Source organism: Neodiprion pinetum, chromosome 6 (genome assembly GCF_021155775.2).
Source record: "Neodiprion pinetum isolate iyNeoPine1 chromosome 6, iyNeoPine1.2, whole genome shotgun sequence".
In the NCBI taxonomy this organism is placed as follows: Eukaryota; Metazoa; Arthropoda; class Insecta; order Hymenoptera; family Diprionidae; genus Neodiprion; species Neodiprion pinetum.
The window spans coordinates 9,765,535-9,788,313 of NC_060237.1; the positions used below are offsets into that span (position 1 = coordinate 9,765,535).

The following is a 22,779-nucleotide window of genomic DNA, read 5'->3' on the forward strand; positions in this document are numbered from 1 at the left end:
TCGAAGGAGTTAAACCCTTACCCATAGATGGGTTGCGTCTTGAAGCCCTTTGACGCAATGACCGCGGATTGAGGGTATTTTCTTTAAGCTGTTGGATATCTGTGGGAAAAGGGGCGGAGTGGATATCACTTGCCTAGCAGCTTCCCATATTTGATATCATTCCCACTTGATTTTATTGAATTTATTTGAAATTGATACCTCCTCCTCTTCCCCCTCCCCTCCCCACCGATCCGGAGCAATGATCCCTCGATAGGGGCTAAACTCGATGGAAATTGGGTATCAATCCGTAAGTAAGGACTCCGGTGCTCTGTAACCGGCTTCCCGATTCCTCGTGGGAAATGTAGCGTAATTCCTGCACCGCGTCTCCTCCTCGACGTACCTCTTTCTCGATTCTCTGCCAGTCTCCTCGTCCGCCTCGATCCTTGTCGACAATCATGCCTTGCATCGTCATCGCGCAACGACGATGATTTTAGCCGGCCATGAGTGTCAACGATTGAAGGAAACGATCGATTAAACGGCTCATATCCTCGACGATGCGGAGAGAACGGTGCGTATCGTACAACGGGGAAAGATTTTCGATTGCCAATCGCCAACCGAAAGGAACAAGTAATTTTCCGTATGAGAAAGTTCGGTAAATTCAATAAGAGAAAATAAGCGTGGTGAAAATCTTTTCGCCGTTGATATTGTTAAAAAGTTTTCCTCTTCTATCCTCGACTTTTCAATGTTCTCCAACCCGTATATAACTGAGTCGAGCCGACATGCACCTTGCGGACCATAGAAATATTTTACGTCTCTTGTGGAATTCTACGTACCTACAGGTATCCTTGTATTGTATGTCCGCGTTACTCTACTTGCGGTCTGATCCAATATGGTTAAAAGGGATGAGCAACGATTAAAACCATGACTTTTCGCTTTTTCGATACGTCCTCATTTCCGTAATTACATTATTTTGCTTTCTCTCCCAACGGAATGCAACCTTTTGAATATGAAATTCGTTTGTTTGTTCAAAACTTACGATTTCTTTTATTCAAACAGCAAAGAAGGATAATGATTTTAAAAAATTTGGGACCGTTTCAAAAAAAAAAAAAAAATAGACTGTTCAAGGTAATACAGGTATACTGCCTTTCCAAATTTTAAATAAATCGGATCCAGCCGTTTTTGGAAAATCTGATCAATTTTTACAAAGCAATACGTCAAGAGACATTTCAACGATTTCTAAAACTTCCACAAACACGTGTTTTGAGATGAGAGGTCAAAGTTATGAAGAATTTAAAAAAAAAGGATGTGCCACACCTTTAATGATGACGACACGAAAATTCTTTAAAAACAACCCTCCTTTATTGGTTTTAATAAAAAAAACATCTGATTCAAAGCTTTCATGTATTTTAGGGAGATGCTTCTCAAGTAAATCTAATTAAAAACTCATTATGCCGCATCCGAAGAAGCTCATCTCCCATAAAAATAAATGCAATACTTAAAAAACTTTGTTACGTCTTCAGCACAAGTTCCCTCAATTTATTGAAATCTTCGCAACAATTTTATAATATATATTAGACTTGCTTTAATTTTTTTAAGAATCTTATCACCATTTATTGACAATTATCTAATCTGTTTCGTCAACCCATTAATTCAATTGATTGTCTTCCCTAAAAGATGTTGACTCCTTCATTAGAGACATCTTCCGGCATGCTTGGATTGAATTTTTCTTTCGAATTATAAGAGCAAACGTATTTCACGAGTGAGGAACCTCCCTAAGGGGTTGAAAAATATCTCATCATCCAGCAGCGTGCAAATTTCAGGGGACGATGAAACCCTCCGAATAGAGCCTTATCAATCTTTCCATCCTTCCGCTGTAATGGGCGAATTAAACACATGGTGTAAAGCAGGTTGCTGAAGGGTTCATCAAGAATGAATAATAATTACGTTCAATAATTATCGACTCGAATTACGTTACAGACTTAAATACATACAACATGTATAATATAAGAGACATACGTACGTTTGCATTCGTGCGACGGGCATTATAATTGAGGTGAAATTATTTCTGTCTGAAACAAAGCGTCGCCTTTTAGCCGCCTCACGGTGAGTTTGTACAACGAGGAGTTTCGGTGATGAAATTAATTAAAACTAAGTCCCACCTTGTAATAATAATACCAAGGAACCTGAATTCCAGCCTTGTCAAAGAGGAAGTGAAATTTCAACCTTATCTCAGAATATGGTAAATCCGTCTTCACCCGGGGGACTTCGGCACTTGCTCTCCCTCGGCTTAATGATCGAACATCGAAACACCCTGACAACGGGTGCGATGATTATGCCAGACGTTGAAAATTGAACCAGCCTCAATCACGGATTATATTATAGGGGAAACTCTCCCTTTCCCTCCCCCCCCCCCCCCCCCTCTCTCTCTATCTCTTCTAACACGTTGTAAAACGCCCTGGAAACACGGTCCCTATCCCCCCTCCACCACCTCTATGGTGACAAACTGCGCCTCGCTCTCCCGGCATCTCTATTCAATTTCAAATTATTCAGCTTCCGTTTATTGCCGAGTATAAACAAATTATCTCTGCCTCAATTCAACCTGCAGCACGCTTCCTAATGAGACAACTAAATAGCCCGCTATTACGATGAATGTGCAATCGATGTATATCTAAATATATATATATGTGTGTGTGTGTGTGTGTGTGTGTGTAAAGAATAATTGCGTATTCAAAACGAAACCAGCAATATATAATATTGCTATACTGACTTTTTAGTTGGAGTTGAAAGTTCAAAAAGGATCACTCTGCTTTTCATATTCTTAAAAAGTCGATTTTTATCCATGACGTGACTTTCTTCATAGAAAAAATTCACCACTTTCCAAGCATGGGAAAATCAAATTGAGCAATGAAAAATCGTATGAAAGCAAAAATGTAACACTTTCTCTGCTATCTCTACGCGTTGCGCACTTGAGCAGAACGCCTGCCAAGTACAGGTTACAGAATCCGAGGAGCTGAGGTAAACTTAACAATTGATATCCGGTCAAAGGGAAGCTGAATGATGTGAGCGAGCATTGGGTATACCTTAGCAGAATGTAGAGAGGGTGAGAGAGAGAGGAAGGGAGAGCGCGGCCATATCCGAGCGGACAAAGTATATGAGGGCTTGCCAGATAACAGATTACGGCGCGGCGGCGTCTTCATGGCATTTGCGTAGCAGTTAAACTGAAATCGTAGATATTCCGCTCCTCCATAACTCTCGTTAAACATAGATGCGTTGAGATGTAGGAGTTTTAACGACTAGTCAGAGACCGGCAAGCGATTAGCACAGACCCAGTGAAGACGGTGGGGTTTAGATATACGCAAGTTTTACATATCAGTACAGAAAGCAATTAAACCTCCATATTGTACTTGATACTGTAATTCGGTGATGGTTAGCACGCGATATTCGTTGGATACTATCGATGTAGGTGGGATTTTCTATACGATCATACTTCGAGTGAGTCATCAAGACCATGGTGCATGACTGGTCCGTGCAGTGACGCGACAGGTCAGCAGGACAATGACGTCAAGATTTAACGGGCCCCATGCCTAAGCACAAGAGGTTTGCGGTATTACGTGGAGGTGATCGAGAGTGGAGTGCGGGAACACGTGTACCCGTAGATGTGCGTGCAGAACCCCATGCCCACTTGGCTCGTATAAGCTCGTGAAACGAACGGGGTCACTGTGTGCTGGAGACACTATACATATATCGATACTATAACGCCAAGTCCCTCCAAGAGGTATAGATTATTCGGCCATATTGCGTACCGTATATCACAAGGTCTGTATTATCTACCTGAATTCAAGTGCAATATACATATAAACAGCAGGAGAGTCGGCGGACGTCTAGACCATGAATTTTGAGTGGACAAAGGCGTTGAGCTCGGCCTAACGCTGCCTCAACTTCTCAAGACTCTATTTACCCTGTCCGCAGTGATGGGACAAAATGACCACCCTTCGCTTCTCCAGTATTCTCTTCGTAGTTGCTAAATCTATTAAGTTTACGCTGCACAGCTGCAAGTCGCTTATCCAAAGCACCGGTTGGAATAAAAAAATTTCTCAAGAGTTGAAGCTCCAATTACATATTACGGAGATTAGTTTTTTTCACAGATCTGTAGTAAACGAAAATGGATCTCTGAACAGTTTTTCTGCATATCAACCTCCACTGTTGCAAAAATGTCGACTCGATTATTAGTATAACTTTCATTTCAATATTCCCAACCTCTGCTCACTTGAATAACATAAATTTGTCGATAAATATCAGCGTATCAATTATTAAAGTTGAACTATGTCTGTGGAGTCGCTTTGTGGTTCGAAAATAAAACAACACACTCACGTACTAAAAATCGAATGAGTTTATGACGCCTTACGTATGCGTGATCGTACGTATGTACTTGTAGGTATGTTATATTTCCCTGCAGCTGTTACAAAAATAACGGCGACTCGCAAGCTCGGTTGTTATTAGTCGTCCAAAAAGTCAAAACTACCTACCGTATCGTTTTCTTTCTTATGTCTTTATTACATTTTTGTTTTACTTGTACATTCTCGCCTCTTCCAAGCTACAAGTATTGACCGAATGAAAAAGTCAGCGTGGGCGAAAAGTTCATAACACAAGGGTAGAAAAATATTTGCTGTGAAAAAAACACGTAAGAAAAATGAAAATAAAAAAAAAAAGCTCAAAAGCAGTTAAACTCTCTTGATAGAATTTGTCTACGACTGAAATACCGACGTATAATATCTTCAAAGTATACTGTCGATTTGAGTAAATTTTTCGTTCTCTTTCTTGCGAAAGGAAAGCAAAAAAGTATAGAAATGTTGAACGAACGAGTGGTGAAAAGAAGGTGACGGGATTGATTCAAATACCACTTGAAACGGTCCGATATTTCGGGCAGCTTGGGTGACAGATAAATTGAGGTTTGGCTGGTCGATTACGGCGGCTCAAAGACCGTGGAGCATCGAAATAACGGAGCAAGAGGATGGTAAGGAAATCTCTCTCGGGGTCAGAGCGTAAACTTTTTGCCTGGCCACCTTTTGCTCGAGGGCGAAGATTAATTACACGGCGAAAAATACAATAAATTATTATATTAAGGAACTGGGCCGAGGGCGGGGGTGGAAACGGTGGGCGAGGGTGGTCTGAATGAGATGAATGAGGGAGAAGAAGACACAAAATATCATAAGAAAGGATATACGTTAATGATGCCTTCGGGCTGCTCGCCCTCCTTATGATTTCCTCGTTTTCACCAACAAATATATACTTTTCATATTATTTAAGAATGAAATTGAGAATCTCCACGGATTACTATGCACCCACGTGCAGGTATACGAGTAAGTGAGACTCCCAGTAGTAAAAACAATCGAACTTCCATCCTTTGTTCCATCCACACACAATTATGATCGTATAACGGACATTCGTTCGTCTTATATTATATGTGAGAAAGTCGTATAATTCCTAGTCAAACGGAGCTTATCTCCGTGATTGATTGCACAAACAAAGCGATTACAACTGTTATTAAAAGCACGTATATTAATTAAATACTGATCCAGGAATCGTCTTCGATGCAAGAGTGACCCACATCGGTTCATTGTCTCTCCTTCTTTCCATTAACTTACCGCACCCATTTCAGCATTAATTATAGTTTTTGAATTAAAATTGAAACTGGTTGAGTCAGAATTTTCCAAAATGACATTCCAAGGATCAGACATCTGGAATCAATTCTTCACGCTGTATCCCGAAAAAGATGTTCGTAATGGACACCCTCATGGGAGTTGTTTCATCTCCAGGCGGTATGCAACCTACCCTAACACTCCAAAGAAACATCTACAATCGTAGAACAACGGACGGTCACTGCAGACACATGATAGAGCAGAAATAGGTAATCCCTCGTAGCGAAACTCCGCGCAGTTCCCGAGTGTTTAACCATACTCTCGAAATCAAGTAACTTATTTGGCAGGATCTCGGATGACAGCAGGTGGAGGAACAGAGGCATCCCCACCCCCCACCCCCCTCTTCCCTTTCGACCCGATTTCTACCTCACCTCACGCCGCCGTTTGGATACGAAGTGCGCTAATGCACCTCACATAATTATCTCAACCGGACAGAGACGGCCCTAACTTCTGTTGCGACTAATCTCTCGGAGGCTATCCGGCCAGGCTCTCGTCACCCCTTTTGCAGCCAGCCCCGTTGCCCCTTTCATTCCCGTCGTATCTTGTGTGAGAAACCCAGACACACGCACCAGAGGCGGGTATAATTTCACTTTATGTCGCTGCAGGAGTGCGAGGGTAACGGAAGCGAGGTGGGATTATGTCTCTGGTCAGCTACATCCCGAGATTATTTTCAATATTATAGGCACACGGTTGTACGTGCCGTATGCATAATGATATTAGATATAAATATCTCTGCCCAAGTACGCGCATGATGGACTCGCCGTTTCACACCTCGAACTCTCCTGCTCAAAAGTTTCGGGCGTCTGCGTTGGTGGTGTCGGTGGTAGTGACGGTGGTAGTGATGGTGGACGAAACGGATGGGGTTTTTAGTAATTTACGATTGAAATCGAACCGTACACCTACTGGGAATTCCTCCCTTGCCGAGGGTCGACCGCACCAAGAGCACGGTTGATTTGTGGCGCCTCCCAAAAGTCAACGGAAACAGATAAATATACCTGCATGGATGCTGCCCGCTCTGGATTACCTCTAAAAACACTCAGCTCTTACGTCGCTCGGTTCACCACTGCGTTCCGTTCAATGTTCCACAAACATCATGATGCATCGCAGTTTTCTTCCTAAAACGAGCCTTAAGATTTTTGGATATCTTTGACAAAAAAATTCTATAACTAACGCACAAATTTTCGACATTAAAAAAAAATATGAATCAACACGGTTCGCGAGAATATCGTTGATATGAAATTCAGTGAACTGAATAAATATGAATCTCGTTAAATATATTTATGCCCTGCATTTCTTTACTAATTTTTCCTTATAATGAAAGCATAGCGCGATGTGAGGTAAAATTTTATCACCTATCTTCACAGCCCAACGTCGAATCGAGGCCCTGGTTTAGCGATCCTTTGCCTTATTCGAAAGGTTTTATTCAAGATACGGAGTAAAGAGCGTTAGGTACGAGTAGTAGAATTTGATGTTAGAAATAAAATTATAGGTATTCGATTACCCGACGGCGGCGTGTATAAGGGGAACGAATTCAAATTTTGCTTTTCCATCCATAACGAAAGGTGAAGCGGGGAACAGAAAAGCACCTGCAGTTGTTACCTTATGCTTCGTATTTTCCTCCGCGCCAACCTCAGACGTGCAATTTCACGGATTTGTAAATCGCCGGGCAAGAATGTCTTATTGTTAGCGCCTGGAGCGGCGCGCGGTTATATTTGGAGTGGCGCACGGTTCGGTGGGAGGAGAAAAAAACCAGTTCTCTGGATCGTTGTAGTAAAAAGGCAACGTGTTACATTGCGAAATCCGATTCTACGGTATAACGCGAGGATATATTTACGACGCAATACCGTATTTTCACGGGCTCGAGTTGCTACGACGCTGCGCAGTCAGGCTCATTTTTGGATTGATAGGCCAACCTCTCGACCCGAGATCCGTAGGTGTAATCCTATTTCATCGTTGCGTTCGCTGTTTGTTTCACGTAATTAATCATCTATGACTCCACGAAACACCGTTTATACACTCACATCAGAATCCATCGCATTTAATAAGTGCTTCGGGTTGGAACGCGTCTTTCCAAATTTCAAAATGAATACAAGAGTACGTACGTTTGATGCAACGAAAGAAAAAGTAAACCTACGCGTGAAAAATATTACCAATCAAAGGTTCGTCACGGATGGGAGTTTGTTAAATTACCTTCGTGGGAGAGAAGAACGCACCTCGTTCGAAATTGATAAATTCTAACTCCGTAAGGCCGTGAAGTTCCCGGCTAAGCCCGGGAACCGAAATAGCTGAAACGATAATAAATTTTAATAATTATTGGAGCGCGCATTTATGTCCGGACCATCGTAACGCAGCTATAACCGTTCTACGGATTTGAATTATGATGATGGAAGTGAAAATTATTATTAGCTGTGGTAAATTAGCTCGTTTCTAGCGCACGTCACGTGGGTCTCTCGTAAATTCCAATTTCAAGGGTCTCTCCCGTCGATTATTGCTGGCAGCCTAGTGTCACCACCTAATTCAGGCGGAAAATTAAACAAGACAAGAAAATTGATCGAGCACCAAATATCCGATTAACGAATTCGATGGAAAAAAGTGAAAATCAACGATCAATCAGCACGAATTACTTCGGCCAAAATTTTTCGACGTCTTGAATAATATAATGTTGATTTCAAGCGCCGATTTCGAATCGTATATCAGTGACCCGGCAACGATAATACAGTAGTAGCCGTAACGGAACGAGGTTTAAATATCCCCGGATACACAATAGAAGGGACAACTACCGGTAGGCCATTAACTTTATGATAACGTTAAGTAGAACAAAGAGAGCGGCGGTATCATTTTCTGAACAATTGAGCTAATCGAGCAGGAATCCCCCCGCCCTCCGAGTGCCGCTTCGCTGCATGTTATTTGCTTTGGTTTTCAAGTTGACTGGTACAACCTGTAGTAACAGTGACACTCACACCGAGTGCCGCCAGTTCCGGAATTTCCGCATCGCGATCAACCCGCAGCATTGTACCAAGGGAAAATAGAGTGGCAAGGATGAGAATGCCCAAAGGTATAAAGGGGCCGTGTTTACCAGGTAGGGGTAGAACCGGGTGGCAGCCACCAGGTTCAGGATCACGCTCGTGGCAATTGCTTCCGATCGAGTGGCCAATCATTGGAAACCAATATAGACGACGCAAAACACATCTCTCGTTTTCCCACGGAAAGACGAACAAAGTCTCCGAAGCCACGCGCGAAAAAAATTTTACCCTCGAAAGGAGAGACGGGCCCTGTCAACCTTGTTCAATGATCCCACCACGGCGATGATGATTTCGGGGAATAATGTTTATATAAAAAAAGATCAAGTCCCCGCGATCCCGATGTTATCAACATTTCCCAACCCCTGAGCAAGCCGTTCACTTCCATGCTTTGGTTGTTCTGTTTTTTCAGGAGGGAATCGGTTCTCTGAAGGTTGTTCCTGGAGGGCTGGAACTCAAAGGACAAGCCACTATTCTGGACGCGCTTGTTGCCTCTTCGGTCAGATCGCCAAAAGGGAGAAACTTGATTCTGGAATCATGGAACAACTTCACCGCTTCGGCTAGGTCTCGCGAAGGACGTTTGCTGGCCAGGTTCACGTTAGGTAAGAGGCCAAAAATATGGATGGACATGAATAGCTTGACCGAAAGATCCGTGGTGAAAATTATCCTCAATCTTCATTTAAGGCCGTAATAATTGTAAAGATGCTCAAAACTAGCACGTTCTAGATAATAAACAAGATTGAGGCCATACGCAACCGTGCATGCATCATATTCTTACAGAGTATTGGAATCCGAGAAAACCTGAGATGTTTACTCAACGAATCACAGATACAAGCAAACTATTCTAAAAACTTGGCTTCAGAGTGCATGCATTTCGTCAACCTCGTAAAATTCCATGGTTTGGGTTACATATAAAACCAACCCTCGATTATGATCCTTTCATATTCTAGCGGTTTCGAAAAGATAAGCACCACTTCAACAAGTAACTCGTTTCAAAAGCTTCAAGCAAACTTTTTTTTTACAAAACTTGGTCGCCAAGAACTTTCTGAGTCACTGATTTCAAATTCAAGTTAACCTTTATTCGGAATTACTAGAACATGAAGAAGTAATAATCGAGGGCTGGTGCTAAACAAGTTTTTCCATGATCCATCGCATGAACTTCACTTTAAAAATGTAATCATCACATCAAAAATGTTTCAACTAATTCCAAGCTTTCCATCATTTTACATTCCGTTTATAATCCGTGACCAATGATTCGACTTTTGTTACGCCGCAGGCGAGGAGTGGCTCGACTGTGTCTCTAAGGGTTTTCGCGTCACGGACCCTCAAGGAGTAGTCCTATTTTCCGTGGACAGCAAGCAGGTCGTCGTCGGGGCTGAAACGCTCCGAGTAACAGGTGTGGGCGGTGCTGTGTTCCAAGGAAGCGTCCAAACTCCATTGGTTAGAGCGGAATCTGGTCACGATTTGAGGTAACGACGCGTGTCATTTCGTCTTTACATATACACACCCTCCCCACACCGTTAGAAACCTCAACGAGAAAGGCCGCGGCTCAATAATATTCAGTAGACCTCGGGGCTTAGGGATAGCCGAAATTCATCCCCAACTTGACTGTCTGAGGTGAAAATCGCAGAACCTGTGTAGGTTAGAACTGAAGTTTCAACATGTTATACTTGGCGAACGGGTGGAAATTTTTATCAAACACTTCGAACGACTGAAACTGAAATCTTAGTGTAAGAAAAATATCCCCATCAAACTTTCCTCGGTTCATCGTACAACGTAAGTGCTCTTTCCATGGAATGTTATAAAAACTTTGACGAAAACTGAAATCAAATTATCGATAAACTGAAAATTGTAAGATACCCGGTGAGTAAATTAGTCGGTAATTGTTTATACAATTACATCTACGTTAAGAAAGAAATCAATGATTGGTAATGATGGTCAAATACTTGAGTTGCGTATGAGTATCAGGAATCTTGAACGTTTTCGTTTATGGGATCGATTTCTCATCTTTTTGTTACAATATTTCTTTTTCAATCTCACCAATTGTGCAAGCGTTGCAGATATCGAAGCAAGACAATTCTACATTATACCGATTGGCGTAGGCAATGTGATTCGCCGATCAGTTATCGATAGTAGCTAGCTAGTAGTAATTTGCAAACGGATTTACGATTATAATAAAACTTTCCTAGAGCGGAAAATTATATTCATAGGATTGGATTTACGCCAGATATGAAATATCGTCCCGGCTAGGGTTTTGCAATCGTTTGTTCCACGAGTGAATCGATTATTGTTACGCTTCTTACTCCTCACTACCCACTACTCGTCGACGAATCGCTTTGTTACGTTCAACCGACTGGATTACCTCCTCGGTTATTCGTTTCGCCGGGCAATTTTTATATTCATTCCTTCGTTTTTTCATCCATCTTCCCGATAACCACCTTCTTCGGAGGTGATAATCCCTCTTCTGATTAATTATAAATTAAAAATCTCCATGAATAGAAAACGTAGCCAACAGTTTACACTCGAGGAATAAGAAAGTTAATCCAACTTCCGTTTTTTAAATTCTGCAGACTGGAGTCGTCAACGAGATCGCTGAACATAAACGCACCCCAAAGAATAACTATTGAATCGCAAGCGGGGAACGTGACAGCTTCGTGTCTGTCTGACATGAAGTTGGAAAGCGTTACGGGAATCGTGAAGATGGACGCAGCTTCCATTTTCCTGAAAGGTCTTCAGACTGCGAAACCAAATTCAGGAGGTATTTCAGAGGATCAACACTCGTCAAGTCGTCAAAAAGAACCGCCGGCTTATCAGCTCTGCGCTTGTGAAACGGGTAAATTGTTCCTCGCAAGACCCGAAGGTTCTTGTCGCGCCGACGACGCTGTATGTCGATAGTTTTTCCTTTTCTTTTCTTTTGCTTTTTACCCTCGAAACAAACCAGAACAAACACGTACATACAAAAAAAGAATACAAACACTGACAAAAGTATTTGACGATTTATACTTGCAATGAAAAAAAAAATTGTAGTGGCCACGTGCCTGTAAGGGTGTGGTACGAAAATGATACACGTAATGTAAGCTCTGACGTACCTTTCTTAAAAGGTCAAGTGGCGATTTTTGTAGGAAAATTTTATTTTTGTTATTTTAACCACGGTTTACACTCAGCTTTTGTACAATACTTCAAGAAATGTCAAAATAATCATGTTTCTCTGAATTATTTTTTTCCTCCACTGGTATAAGTTTGCCCTGTGAATTTAATATTTCCGAATGTCAATTGTTACTCTATTCTTTCTAATTTCGTTCAAACCGATATTCGTATTACAAATAATAATTTCTCGTGAAATCAGAGCAACCTTTTCTGAAACACACATGTACATAGCAATAAGATTTTAAGAGTCTCTACGGTGCATTTAAAGTGTAACGTATGTAAAATGATGTGTATTTCGAGAAGACAACCGTACGCGTAAAACGATCCTTCCTATACGTAAAAGAATCAAAAATCAATCACCGGTAAAAGAAATAAAATAAAATGGAAAATTCCCACAGGTAAGAGAATGGCCAAAGCAATTTGAAAAATCATAAAAAGAACCCCTTAAAACCGACGTACGCAACATGAATTGTAAATTGATTAAAATCGAGTGAAAAAGAAATGAACGAAATAAAAAGAAATATTCCCAGGAAAACAACATCTAAATACTGACAATGTTACAAACATAGAGCACAACAGCTACATATAACATTGTAAAGTTACCGAAAAAGTACACGTGCGTATTGCCAGAGACCAAAATTGAAAAAAAGTATATAAAAAAATTAATTTGAAGGCCGTACAGTCAATATTCGCAGTGTTTTTTTTCTTTCTCACAGATATTATACCTGTGTATACTGTAATTAGCAAGTGAAAAATGCTGACACGTCGTTTATGTTTCATAACCATTACTTTACCTCAAAAGAAAAGAAAAAAAAAAAGAAGAACAGTAGCTCTGTTGCCTACATTGAAATATTGCAAGAGCCATTTCTTCCATTTATCACAATATCGTACAATGTAGAATTACAGCGACACACGGCAGGAAGAAAAAATCAACGCAAAGGATAAATCACGCAATTTTTTCAACGGCCATACGTCTACATTGCGGGTTTCTCTTTTGCTCACACTGCTTGTTATCGTTACCATGTTTATTATTATTATCAATTATTATTTATTACCATTATTGCAATTATTATTATTATTGTTATTGTTGTTAACCCTGCCGTAATAAATACGCGAGCAAAAGAATGAATAATAAAAACAGATTTGAAGTATAAAACAATTGAAGAAAAGATGAGGTGAGTGAAAATTGTGAGAAAGCTCCATGTGTACCATTGTGTATGTAGTAAAGTCGCCGACGCTGTGAAGCGCTGTATATCTTGTATATCAATAAAAATATAAAGATAAAAAAAATGGTATGCGGTTACCGTTATGCCGAATGAATCTGTGCTTGCCTGTCCCAGTATATTTAAATACACATTACGTTCGAATGTAATAATAAATATGGATAAAGCTGCGTAACTAATTTTCTGAAGATGGAAATGAAGATGAAAAGAAGAAAAGGAAATATGAAATTAATTTTTTTCAACTTTCCGTTCTTTTTTTTTTGGGTTTTACCATTAATTTTTTTTTTTTTTTTTGAATTTTTATTCTATTAGGTTAACGAAGCGCTCATAATCCTTACTTGAAACGGAAATGCTGATGTACAAGATTGACTTACATCATTACAATATCCCTTCAAGAAACTCCGGGGCGGAAAAACGTGAATATTAAACTTTTTATTTATGCAGCATACGACGTCCAACGATTGCTAAAGGGAATAATTTAGACCTTCGTCACTTCTTTCCTTTCTTAATACATACATTATTATGTATAATAATAAAAATGATAATAAATCCCAGTTCCCATGAAAAGCCCGACTCCCTCCCTTGCGGAGTCGTTTCATTTTTTATCCCTAAAGTTGTGTGAGCAATTATAAGCGCACGGTGATGCGTTACGGTAGGTATAATCATCCGTTTCGCACAAATCATAACCTCGTCTGGCTTCCTCCGGAAATGGGACCTCAAATTATTTTACCTGAACGAAATTATCCGATGAGAATAAAACGTGAAGACTTGGAAAAGAAACATGAAAAAGATGGTGAATTATAAAGAGCTAGGTTTACGCATGTCACATTCGACTGATTGTGCAATAATAAGTGATTCGGAAACGTGAGAGAAACAAGGATGGGAAATTGATCAGTGAACGAATAAATAATCAAACGATGCTCCGTGTTTCGTGATAAGTGTGAGAGACGAGTAACTCTCGGGGCATCAGTTTTGACGCCTAACTGACATAAAAAGCAATCTTGCTCAGTAGTAACCCCCTTGAAGCGCGTGGTTCTGACGAGAAGGTAGCCAATTGCGCAATACCGGATTAAAATTGCATCCTGCAAGAACGAAACAAAAACAAGCTCATGACCGTAAAGCGAGTTTAAAACGGGAAAGGTGAGCGACGAGGGAAGAGAGGAAGAGTCGGGTGGTGCAGGGGGATCGAGAATTAGCAAGCCGTGAATAAAAAATGAGTACGAGATGAAAAATGCCTCCCAGCATCGCGTCGGGAAAGATTGTACTCTTCACTCTTCTCTCTCTCTCTCTCATTGGCTAATAACAAACTTAGTCCGTAGTGCCCATCCGTCTAGTCGATTTAAAGGAATGAAAAAAATTACCAGGCAATTTCTCACTCTCCTTGTTTCATCTTTCGTTTTTCATATTCTGTTTCTGTCTGTGTATCTACTTATCTCTACAGTATAGGTATAGGTAGGTATAAGAAAACCCGCTGCAATATGGAAGCTAAAAACAAAAACTTTCTCGATGGAAACTTATTAACTTTGATGGAGATTCATTAGCTTGGTTTTTCTACATGCATAGCTCTAACGTACTGCAAAGTCCAGTCGCTTACGAAACAGAGAGTGAACTAAACATATAAAAACAATCACAGAGCCAAGTTTTACACTGACAACAACAAAAAGTAAAGATCACTTCAAGAAATCTCTTCACAGCAGCTTGCACATTCTTCGGAATAAATTTTTTTTTTTAGCGAACATTTCTTTCTGGAACTAACTCTGCAAAAAAAAACTACTCTAAAATTGAGCAATTCGCAAAAACTGTTCGTTTTAATTCACTTAATGCTAGATTTCCTATAGTTCTTAGGTTCTGAAAGAGTTCTTTCTCTTCGCGGATATGCGCGTTTGACAAAAAAAAAAATAATAGGTTTTGACAGTATTCGATTTCAAAGATTTTCAGAAAACAAGCATTGATCTTCTCGGCAACGGTTTCATCAGTTTGGAATTAAAAGAAAATATTCATTTTGTTAAAAAAAAAATAGTAACAACTGACCATTCCTGAAATTTTACTCTAGCGTACCTCACAGTTTTCTAATTTCTTTTCAACAACTCTGAAAAGTTCCAGATTACTGAATTTGGTTTTCAAGAAATTTCAAAGAAGACTTCAAAGGAAACACGTTAATTTTTGTCACTTTTTGTACATCGCAAAAGCTCATGTAAAAAAAAAAAATATTAGCCAAAACCTTAAATGGATAAAATAGTTAGACAGAGTGAAAAATAGAAACACATAAGCTTAAAGGAAGCTCATTGAATTCGAAGGCCCAGGTCCCCGGACACTGTCAATTTACGGAAGGACATTCTATGGGCGCAAGGGTTGTACGACACCCCGCAGCACCCATGGCTATGCAATATCCACAGATGGGAGGGCGGCAGCAGGCGGGCTCCGGCTGGCTGGCAGAATTCTGTGAACCGTGAAATTGTCGTACCGGTACGGGCGCGTCCAATAAAGCTTTAAATACGAATTAGTGCATCGCTTGCTACATTGAGTAGACGCCTATAGTGAAACGGGACAGCCGATACCTGCCGGGCTATTCGAGATTTGACCCGACGGTCACCGTCCTGCAGCCTTGCCCATAGACAACCTTTTCCATGGGTTGGAAAAAAAAAAAAAAAAAAAAAATCGGAAACGGCCGAGAAAAGGTCAAGAAAATTGAACGTCGTAAGATCAGACCAGCAAAAAGATGCCTGGATTCCAATTCTGGCCTTACTTTAACCAGCTGAAATTTCACTTCTTCTATAACCGATTCGAAATATTTCAAACAATTTCAGCCAACTTATACCGTCATCGTTAATTTAATTTGAACGTTAAATCTCGATACCCATGCTCGATAATGAGAGATAAATTTCCCAATAGATGAGAGTATGCGACTATTTGTTGCTCAACTTTTCTCCAACTTTTCGAGGCGAATAATATTCCCTGACGGTTTCCGATTCTCCCTGGATTATCGGGGTCCGTCACGATTTCAAGATGTTTTAGAACCTTGTTCGCAGACTGAAAGATGCCACTTATTCTGATCAGTTGGAAAAGGAACGCGTTAGAGACGGAAAGTTCTCGAAAGAGGAAGTTAGCGAAAAGTGGTTTTATCGTTATTGCTTACGTTCGAATGGTAAAAAAATAATATTTGCTCGAAAGGCGGTAGCAAGTTTGTCGAGAAATCTCGTGAAGCTTTTAACAGCAAATGTGACTTTATCGCAATACTTCAACTTCCGCAACACTTGAACTATCCATAACCGCAACTTCGTACATCGAAGCTTTACGTATACACCGACACAAGCCCAAGCTCCCTCCAGCATCAAAGGACAAACTTTTGAAACTGATCGTTTCCAAAGTGTACCACAATTTTCAATAAAATCTCATACTCTCTCCGATAAGGCGAACCTTTCGTTCTGTTCACTATTCAACCGCAATTACATCGCAGCCCTCAACTACAGTCCCGAAATAGAATCCATCCAACGCTTCAAGGTCTGCCAAATTAAGTCAGTTGATTACCTGCTACTCCAGCTAACGATGAGATTAACGAGTCGGGAAAGCTGCAGTTCGTCTAATCTTCAGGCTCACCGGGCTGTAAAGTCACGATTATGTTATATCAAGCTCTGTTCACGCTTTACACGCGCTTTCGATGCATCGCCAACCCTTGAACTGAGTTTGACGGAATGTAAGCGCTGCAGTCCCCTCAGACGGAGACTTTTTGATCCGCTAAAGTGACTCCAGCACTAAAATACACAAGCTTAAGCCTTTGTCGACTGGCTATCCTGCGAAAGTATTAGACGCAGTTTACAATGTCCTGCAAGTTGCCTCTCAAGGCTGCCGGAGAGGGTTGACAAGTGTTTGCAACAAACAGCGGTGGCTGATACCCCTAAGAATGCGTCTCCCTTCCCCCCGCCCCTCCTTACCGAGCGCTCCTCAGCCCCTCGTGCATTGAGGGCTGCTAACCCGCGATCAAAACAATTATGTCTGACATAATGAGTGGAGCCATTTGTGTGACAATAAAGCGCCTGTCGTCACCTTGTATGAAAAGATTCGATCTAAAAAATGCGAAAGAAATGAATCAATGAATCGTTGAACGAGGTTGTTGGCAAAAATCGTTTATTTTCCCTCGAGAAAAGTTCGCAATTCACTGTACGGTACGAGAATAAATTTTTTCTTTCGTCCGCGATATACGTAAAAGTTATGAAACGTAGTATGAAATAAAGATGTAATTACGAATAGGGATAGTGAATATTTTATCAACTACACAGAGACGCGAGTATCAATATTTAAAAGTATTCGCGCCGATAATAAAGTTTTCCCTCAACGCGAGGGTAATTCTTCGCAAAAATAAGTGATCCGTGGAGTTTTTTTGCGGTTGGAAAACGAGGAAGCGCCGGGATGGGGGATGCAATTTAATGCACCCCACGCCATCATTGCGAGGGTGATGTAATATCCTTCGAGTTCCCACATAACCTGCGTCTAGTTAGTACGAAATGAGCTGTTGATAAATCTCTCCCCCACTTCCGAGCCCCCCTGTCATGCCCAACTCCTTGGTATGTGGCGCCATTTCTCTACGCGGAATTACACCCCAAAATTGTAATTTTGTCGGGGGCTTCTCTCCCCCACCTCCAGTCCCAACCACCGTTCAGCCCTGCTACATTATACTCTTACCCAGAGTTAGTGCGGGCTAACTTTTATCGTCGACCGTACCTATATATTGTGTGTGTATGTATATATATATGCCTTGCACCCCGTCTACAAGTCGAGGAAAAATTCATCCCTCAGACCTTAAGAAAAATTCGTCTCAGAGACGATCCGATATTCACTTCAACGCTTTGAGTAAGAAACGCCACGTCTATGCAGGTAAGTATGCATGTTCATTATACGAGATTCCCGATGAGAGAAAGCGTTTGAATGTAACGAAGCATCTCGACTATTTACTTGTGAGGGATGAATTTTAACTACTGTCAAAATATTTAACACCGTATCCGTTTTACACATTTGTAAATTCATAGTATTTACCAAGCCCGATCATCTCGAAGTAAATTGTTTTCTCGGTGTAATAAGATTCGAATTCGGTAAAAAGGGAAACAAACGTTTACTTGGATTGTGATATATTTTAAGGGAAATCTTCTACTCTTCTGACTAACTAACAAAAATTACTGAACGGAACGACTGGATGATAATTGCTAAGAAATTGAGGAATGAGAAGTTTTCAGCAAATTGCTCGAGCTGTCATTAGATTGCAAGTTTATCGGTGGCCTGATATCAAATATTACGAACTGAAACTCTTCGGAAAAAAATCTCTAGATTTTGCTGTCATATAGATATTTAAGATTGAATGAAAAAGTGTCGAAATGTTGGCAGACATTCGCGCTTTCTTAGAAACTGCTCGTTCAAAAGATATGTTTTGAAATTATTTCCTCTATTTCTGTGTTTAAAATTTCATCTTAAAAAAGTTAGCTAGACGCTAAGAACCGAAATGAGACCAACAACCGATTTAAAACCAAATGAACAATGATCGAATAATTTCCTTTGAAATATTCACCAATTACAATGAATTTCACAGTGTTTTCGAAAATAATGCCAACGTGATTTACTAAAAAATAAGAATTGCGATCAAGTGCAATAAACCCACATTTACAATAACGAAAAAAATAAATCGATCGGATAACGATTGTGAAAAATTCTACTGTATCATCAAACCCACAAAACCACTCAAGTCTCTTGTAACCGTATACTGTGTATTGATGTTATCCATCTTAGATGATATATTCTGTAAGTTTTGAATATCTTTGACTAATGTAAATAAGCAGCACATAGAGGATCAGCTAACCGAGTGCCTGTTACATTTAGCTGATGCCTAATGAACCCAATTAATTCATTGTTAAACTTCAGTAGCAAGAATAAACCCGGCTAGTTCACGGGTTACATTCATTCCGTAAGTGGATACACGGTAATTTGCTTCATTCCAAGCCTTCAAATACACTCGACGAAACATGATTCGCTTCAATAGTTACCTCAAATATTCTGTCATTTGTGGAAAAGGAGAAAATCAAATTCACGTGGTACTGATCCCGTCTTTGGGTGAGACAAAAATCATTAACGGTTCGGTTAATTTCGATAAATTCAACGAGTTGATAAGTGACGCTGTCAACATTGCAAGGTGGGTAAAAATCCAGTTTTTTTTAACACAGATCCCACAAAAAAAACCGTGTTTTTTTGGTTTTTCGTTATAAAACCCACATAAAATTGGGTTTAATTCGTTACATATTTGCAAAACGTTAATCATTGCATTTTTGTTTAGCATCATTGAACATAAAATTAGAAAGATTCTGATTATTTTATTAACTATTATTCAATATTCTAGTGTATAAATCAAAGCACACTATGAACAATTTTTGGTCTTTGGAAGTGAGCTACTACAGTTTTTGTCCAGTAAGTGTTCATGATATACTACGAATGAGTTCACGCTCATGTTTATTACTTTACCTAGTTACTGTAACATATTATTTTAATGTCGATCGGTTATTTTGTCGTTTTCTCAATACTTAATAAACACATATAATCTAAAAATAAACACTTTTCAACTTTCTTCAAGAAACAATATTGAAAGAGAAAAAAATATTTTTTCCACCCCAGGTTTTTCGAACCGGATTTTTTTTTAGGTGAGTCTAATTGGGTCAGTGAAAATTGGCCCCACCCTGCAATATTGACGAAAAATACCGTTCAATGCCAAAGAATTAACTTCAAGGTTTCCTCGTCTGACCGCGAAGTTGAATCCAACGCCCGAGTCAGAAACATTCAAGATGGCTATGAAATCGGACGGGAAGGTAGAAGAAGAAGAAAAAGAAGAAGAAGAAGTTAAAACGAGGGGGTAGCGGGATGGAGTGGAGGGCGTGCCCGTGCCGAAGAGAGATGCCGGTAAAGTCGGAGGGCTGCTCCGTGTAAATTGCCTTACAGCTGGCATCAGAGCCACTTGTACGCCAACAAATTAACATTAACCGAGATGATGAATGGCGCTCTCAGCCACTTTGCCATCCCCTCGCCACACTCTCCGCACCTTTCGAGATCCGTCCGCGAAGCTCGACGCGCAAGGCTTACGAGCGACGTCAGGTTTACCGTCTAGACAACTAACTCGGGAACAACCGTCCCGACAAACTGTTCTAAACCACTGTTTATCGCGAAATAATTGGGCGATATTTCAATTACATAACCGTTGAAACGAGGCTGCAGATGAACGCGAGAAGAACGAAGTAAAGAAGAAGAAGATGTGGCAGAAGAACGAGATGATGAGAGCGGGTCACAAAACCAAGCCACCACGCTTCGCTGCAACGAATCCTCGAAACTGTTAAATGTTTTCTGGATCTTATTTTGAATATTATGTGTAGAATTCTCGGTGTCACAGGTCAAAATGATAGAGTGAATATTATGAATGGATATTACCTGCGCTGTGGAATTTAAACTAAATTTTCCCCACCGTTACGACCTTTCTTTGCTTTCTTTCACGTTGAAAGCTTCACCCAATACTTAAATGCAAGTGTTAGATTTATTGTTGAATGAATGTTTCTTTGTAACTTTAGCCCGTTACTTTATTTAATAATAAAATATTCATAGCTTTCCGAGGAGGGCTTCCCTTAGCGCCTAAACGTCAAATCTTTGACTGACGTTCATTCGAGAATTCTACACAAACCTCGAATTCTTTGAGAAAAATGTACTTTCCATCGGCTGTGCCTACGTACAGAATCTACACAGACGCTGATATCCGACCGAGTAGTGGATGCCCCGCTCTGGCTCTCGGCTCCGGAAATTAATTACACCACTTTGGGGGCTAGCCGGGGAGAATTAATTGCAATTCATAACTACCCGGAGAGACACCCAAAGAATTTACGATCCGATTATTTTATCTCGAAATATTTTCACATTGTCGACTTTAGACGCATTCCTTCGGTCTTCTCTGTACTGCGAACACTTTGGTTCATCATACATCAAAATTCTGAACCGTTATACCCGACTGATGACCCGAATTCCAAAGCTCCTGATTTAATTCCGAACAATTATCGCACGCCGTGATAGAGATTAATTGTCCACGTTTTTTTACAACTTGACACTGCATTTTTAGCCGCATTAATTCAGAATAATGCATAAGCTGTGGAAGCGACGACGCGACGAAGCGATATTGAATATATCGAACTCCGGGGAGCATAACTATGTCAGTAATTCCATAATTTCATTTGTCGGTACCGCAGTCAGGCGTTGGGAGGGGACAGAATAATGGGCGTTGGTGTGGACTCCAGATTATGCAGGGAAAAGTATAAAATTTTATTAGTAATTAACTGAATTAATTAGCGCAGATGGTACATCGATATCTCGTATACTCTCGGTGCATACAGGCACTCCTGCAGGCTTCGGCGAAAAGTTAACTGATAAAGCACAAAGTTTCGGACCCGCGGTATCCACGCCGAGTTATTAATCACTCTCCGAGTCTCCCTGGTCTTTGCGGTTTCACCGTCCGTGACTAAACTTCCCGGATAATAAATCCTCGATTCGTAGATCAGAATTCGAAAATAATTCAACCGTTTGAACGCAATATTGTTTCTTTGTTTAATTTCTTCACTACAGAAACGTAGAGTCAGTCGTCATTTTATGTTCACGAGCTATAATTCTCAAAGTTCATCCCTGCCGTTCTAACGATGAAGAAAATACTACACAGGCAACGTGATGTTTCCAGCTGTGTACGTTCGAAGCAAACGTTCGCGGAAGTTTCATAGAGAAAGTTTGGCGGCATTGGACACTCGAGCTTTTCCATTCGCGCTACTTTGATCACAGCAGCTAGGAATTCAAAACCAAAAATCCAGCTTATTTGAAACCGGACGCCTTTGACTATTTCTATTCAAGTTTTCACCTCGCTAGTTCATCCAATGAGTTTCTAGTCTCTGACAAATAAGTTTCTGCACTACGATCTTCTTAAATAAATAACCAGTTACGATATTTATCAGCAGGGATAATTTTTGAGTATCCCCTGTGACGATTCATCGATTCTTTTAAAAACGTAACTGGCCATCGCTCAAATAAAGAAAAAATTCGCAGCCTCTGCTGGAAAATTGCGTAAGCTGTAAATGAAACGGTATTATCAAATCAATTGTACTCACCAAATATGATGACATCCTACGTCAAGCCTGGATCCATTTCCGTCCGGGTTCCATCCGAAGCACAAACAAACTCACTCACTCACTCACTCGTCAACCGGGCTTTTTCTGATATTCAACCCCGGGGCACCGCGTTCATAAACCGGCATTTCACCACCAGATTAACGACCACTGCACATCAATGCCGCTTTCATCCTTCGCAAAGAGCGAGAAACGGCATGTGTTCATCACTAACATACATCCCCGCTGATTGTGACATCCCCGACCGACAATTTAATTACTCGGTTTTGATTCCAATTCAAAGTAAATATTCACTCGAAAGTTGGTACAGTAATGATGACTATAACAGTTCGATTCATCGAGGTTCATCGAGCCAACTTTCACGTACTATGTCCAAATTATACCAGACGTTGATGATCGTCACGATTGACGTGTGCTATGTTTCTGTCTTGCAGAATCAAACTTGACACAAACAGCACGATTAACTTCGTCGTACATTGGGAGCGATGTGAAATGATTGAAGTGCGAAACGGAAGTAATCGAGTCTTCCGCT

General features: G+C 40.5%; 1 protein-coding gene across 8 annotated transcripts in view; it reads left to right on the top strand.

Annotated features, from left to right (window-relative positions):
* The window catches only part of Scgdelta (sarcoglycan delta), a 169,735-nt gene extending 157,029 nt beyond the window's left edge, over positions 1 to 12,706 (top strand). For all 8 annotated transcript variants that reach the window (XM_046632617.1, XM_046632621.2, XM_069136898.1 and 5 more), the window contains 3 exons: positions 9,111 to 9,300; positions 9,975 to 10,167; positions 11,269 to 12,706. In XM_046632617.1, coding sequence (XP_046488573.1) covers positions 9,111 to 9,300; positions 9,975 to 10,167; positions 11,269 to 11,593 — 708 coding nt within the window. In that variant the 3' untranslated portion in view covers positions 11,594 to 12,706. The remainder of the gene's footprint in view (positions 1 to 9,110; positions 9,301 to 9,974; positions 10,168 to 11,268) is intronic.
* Positions 12,707 to 22,779: the final 10,073 nt, after the last annotated feature.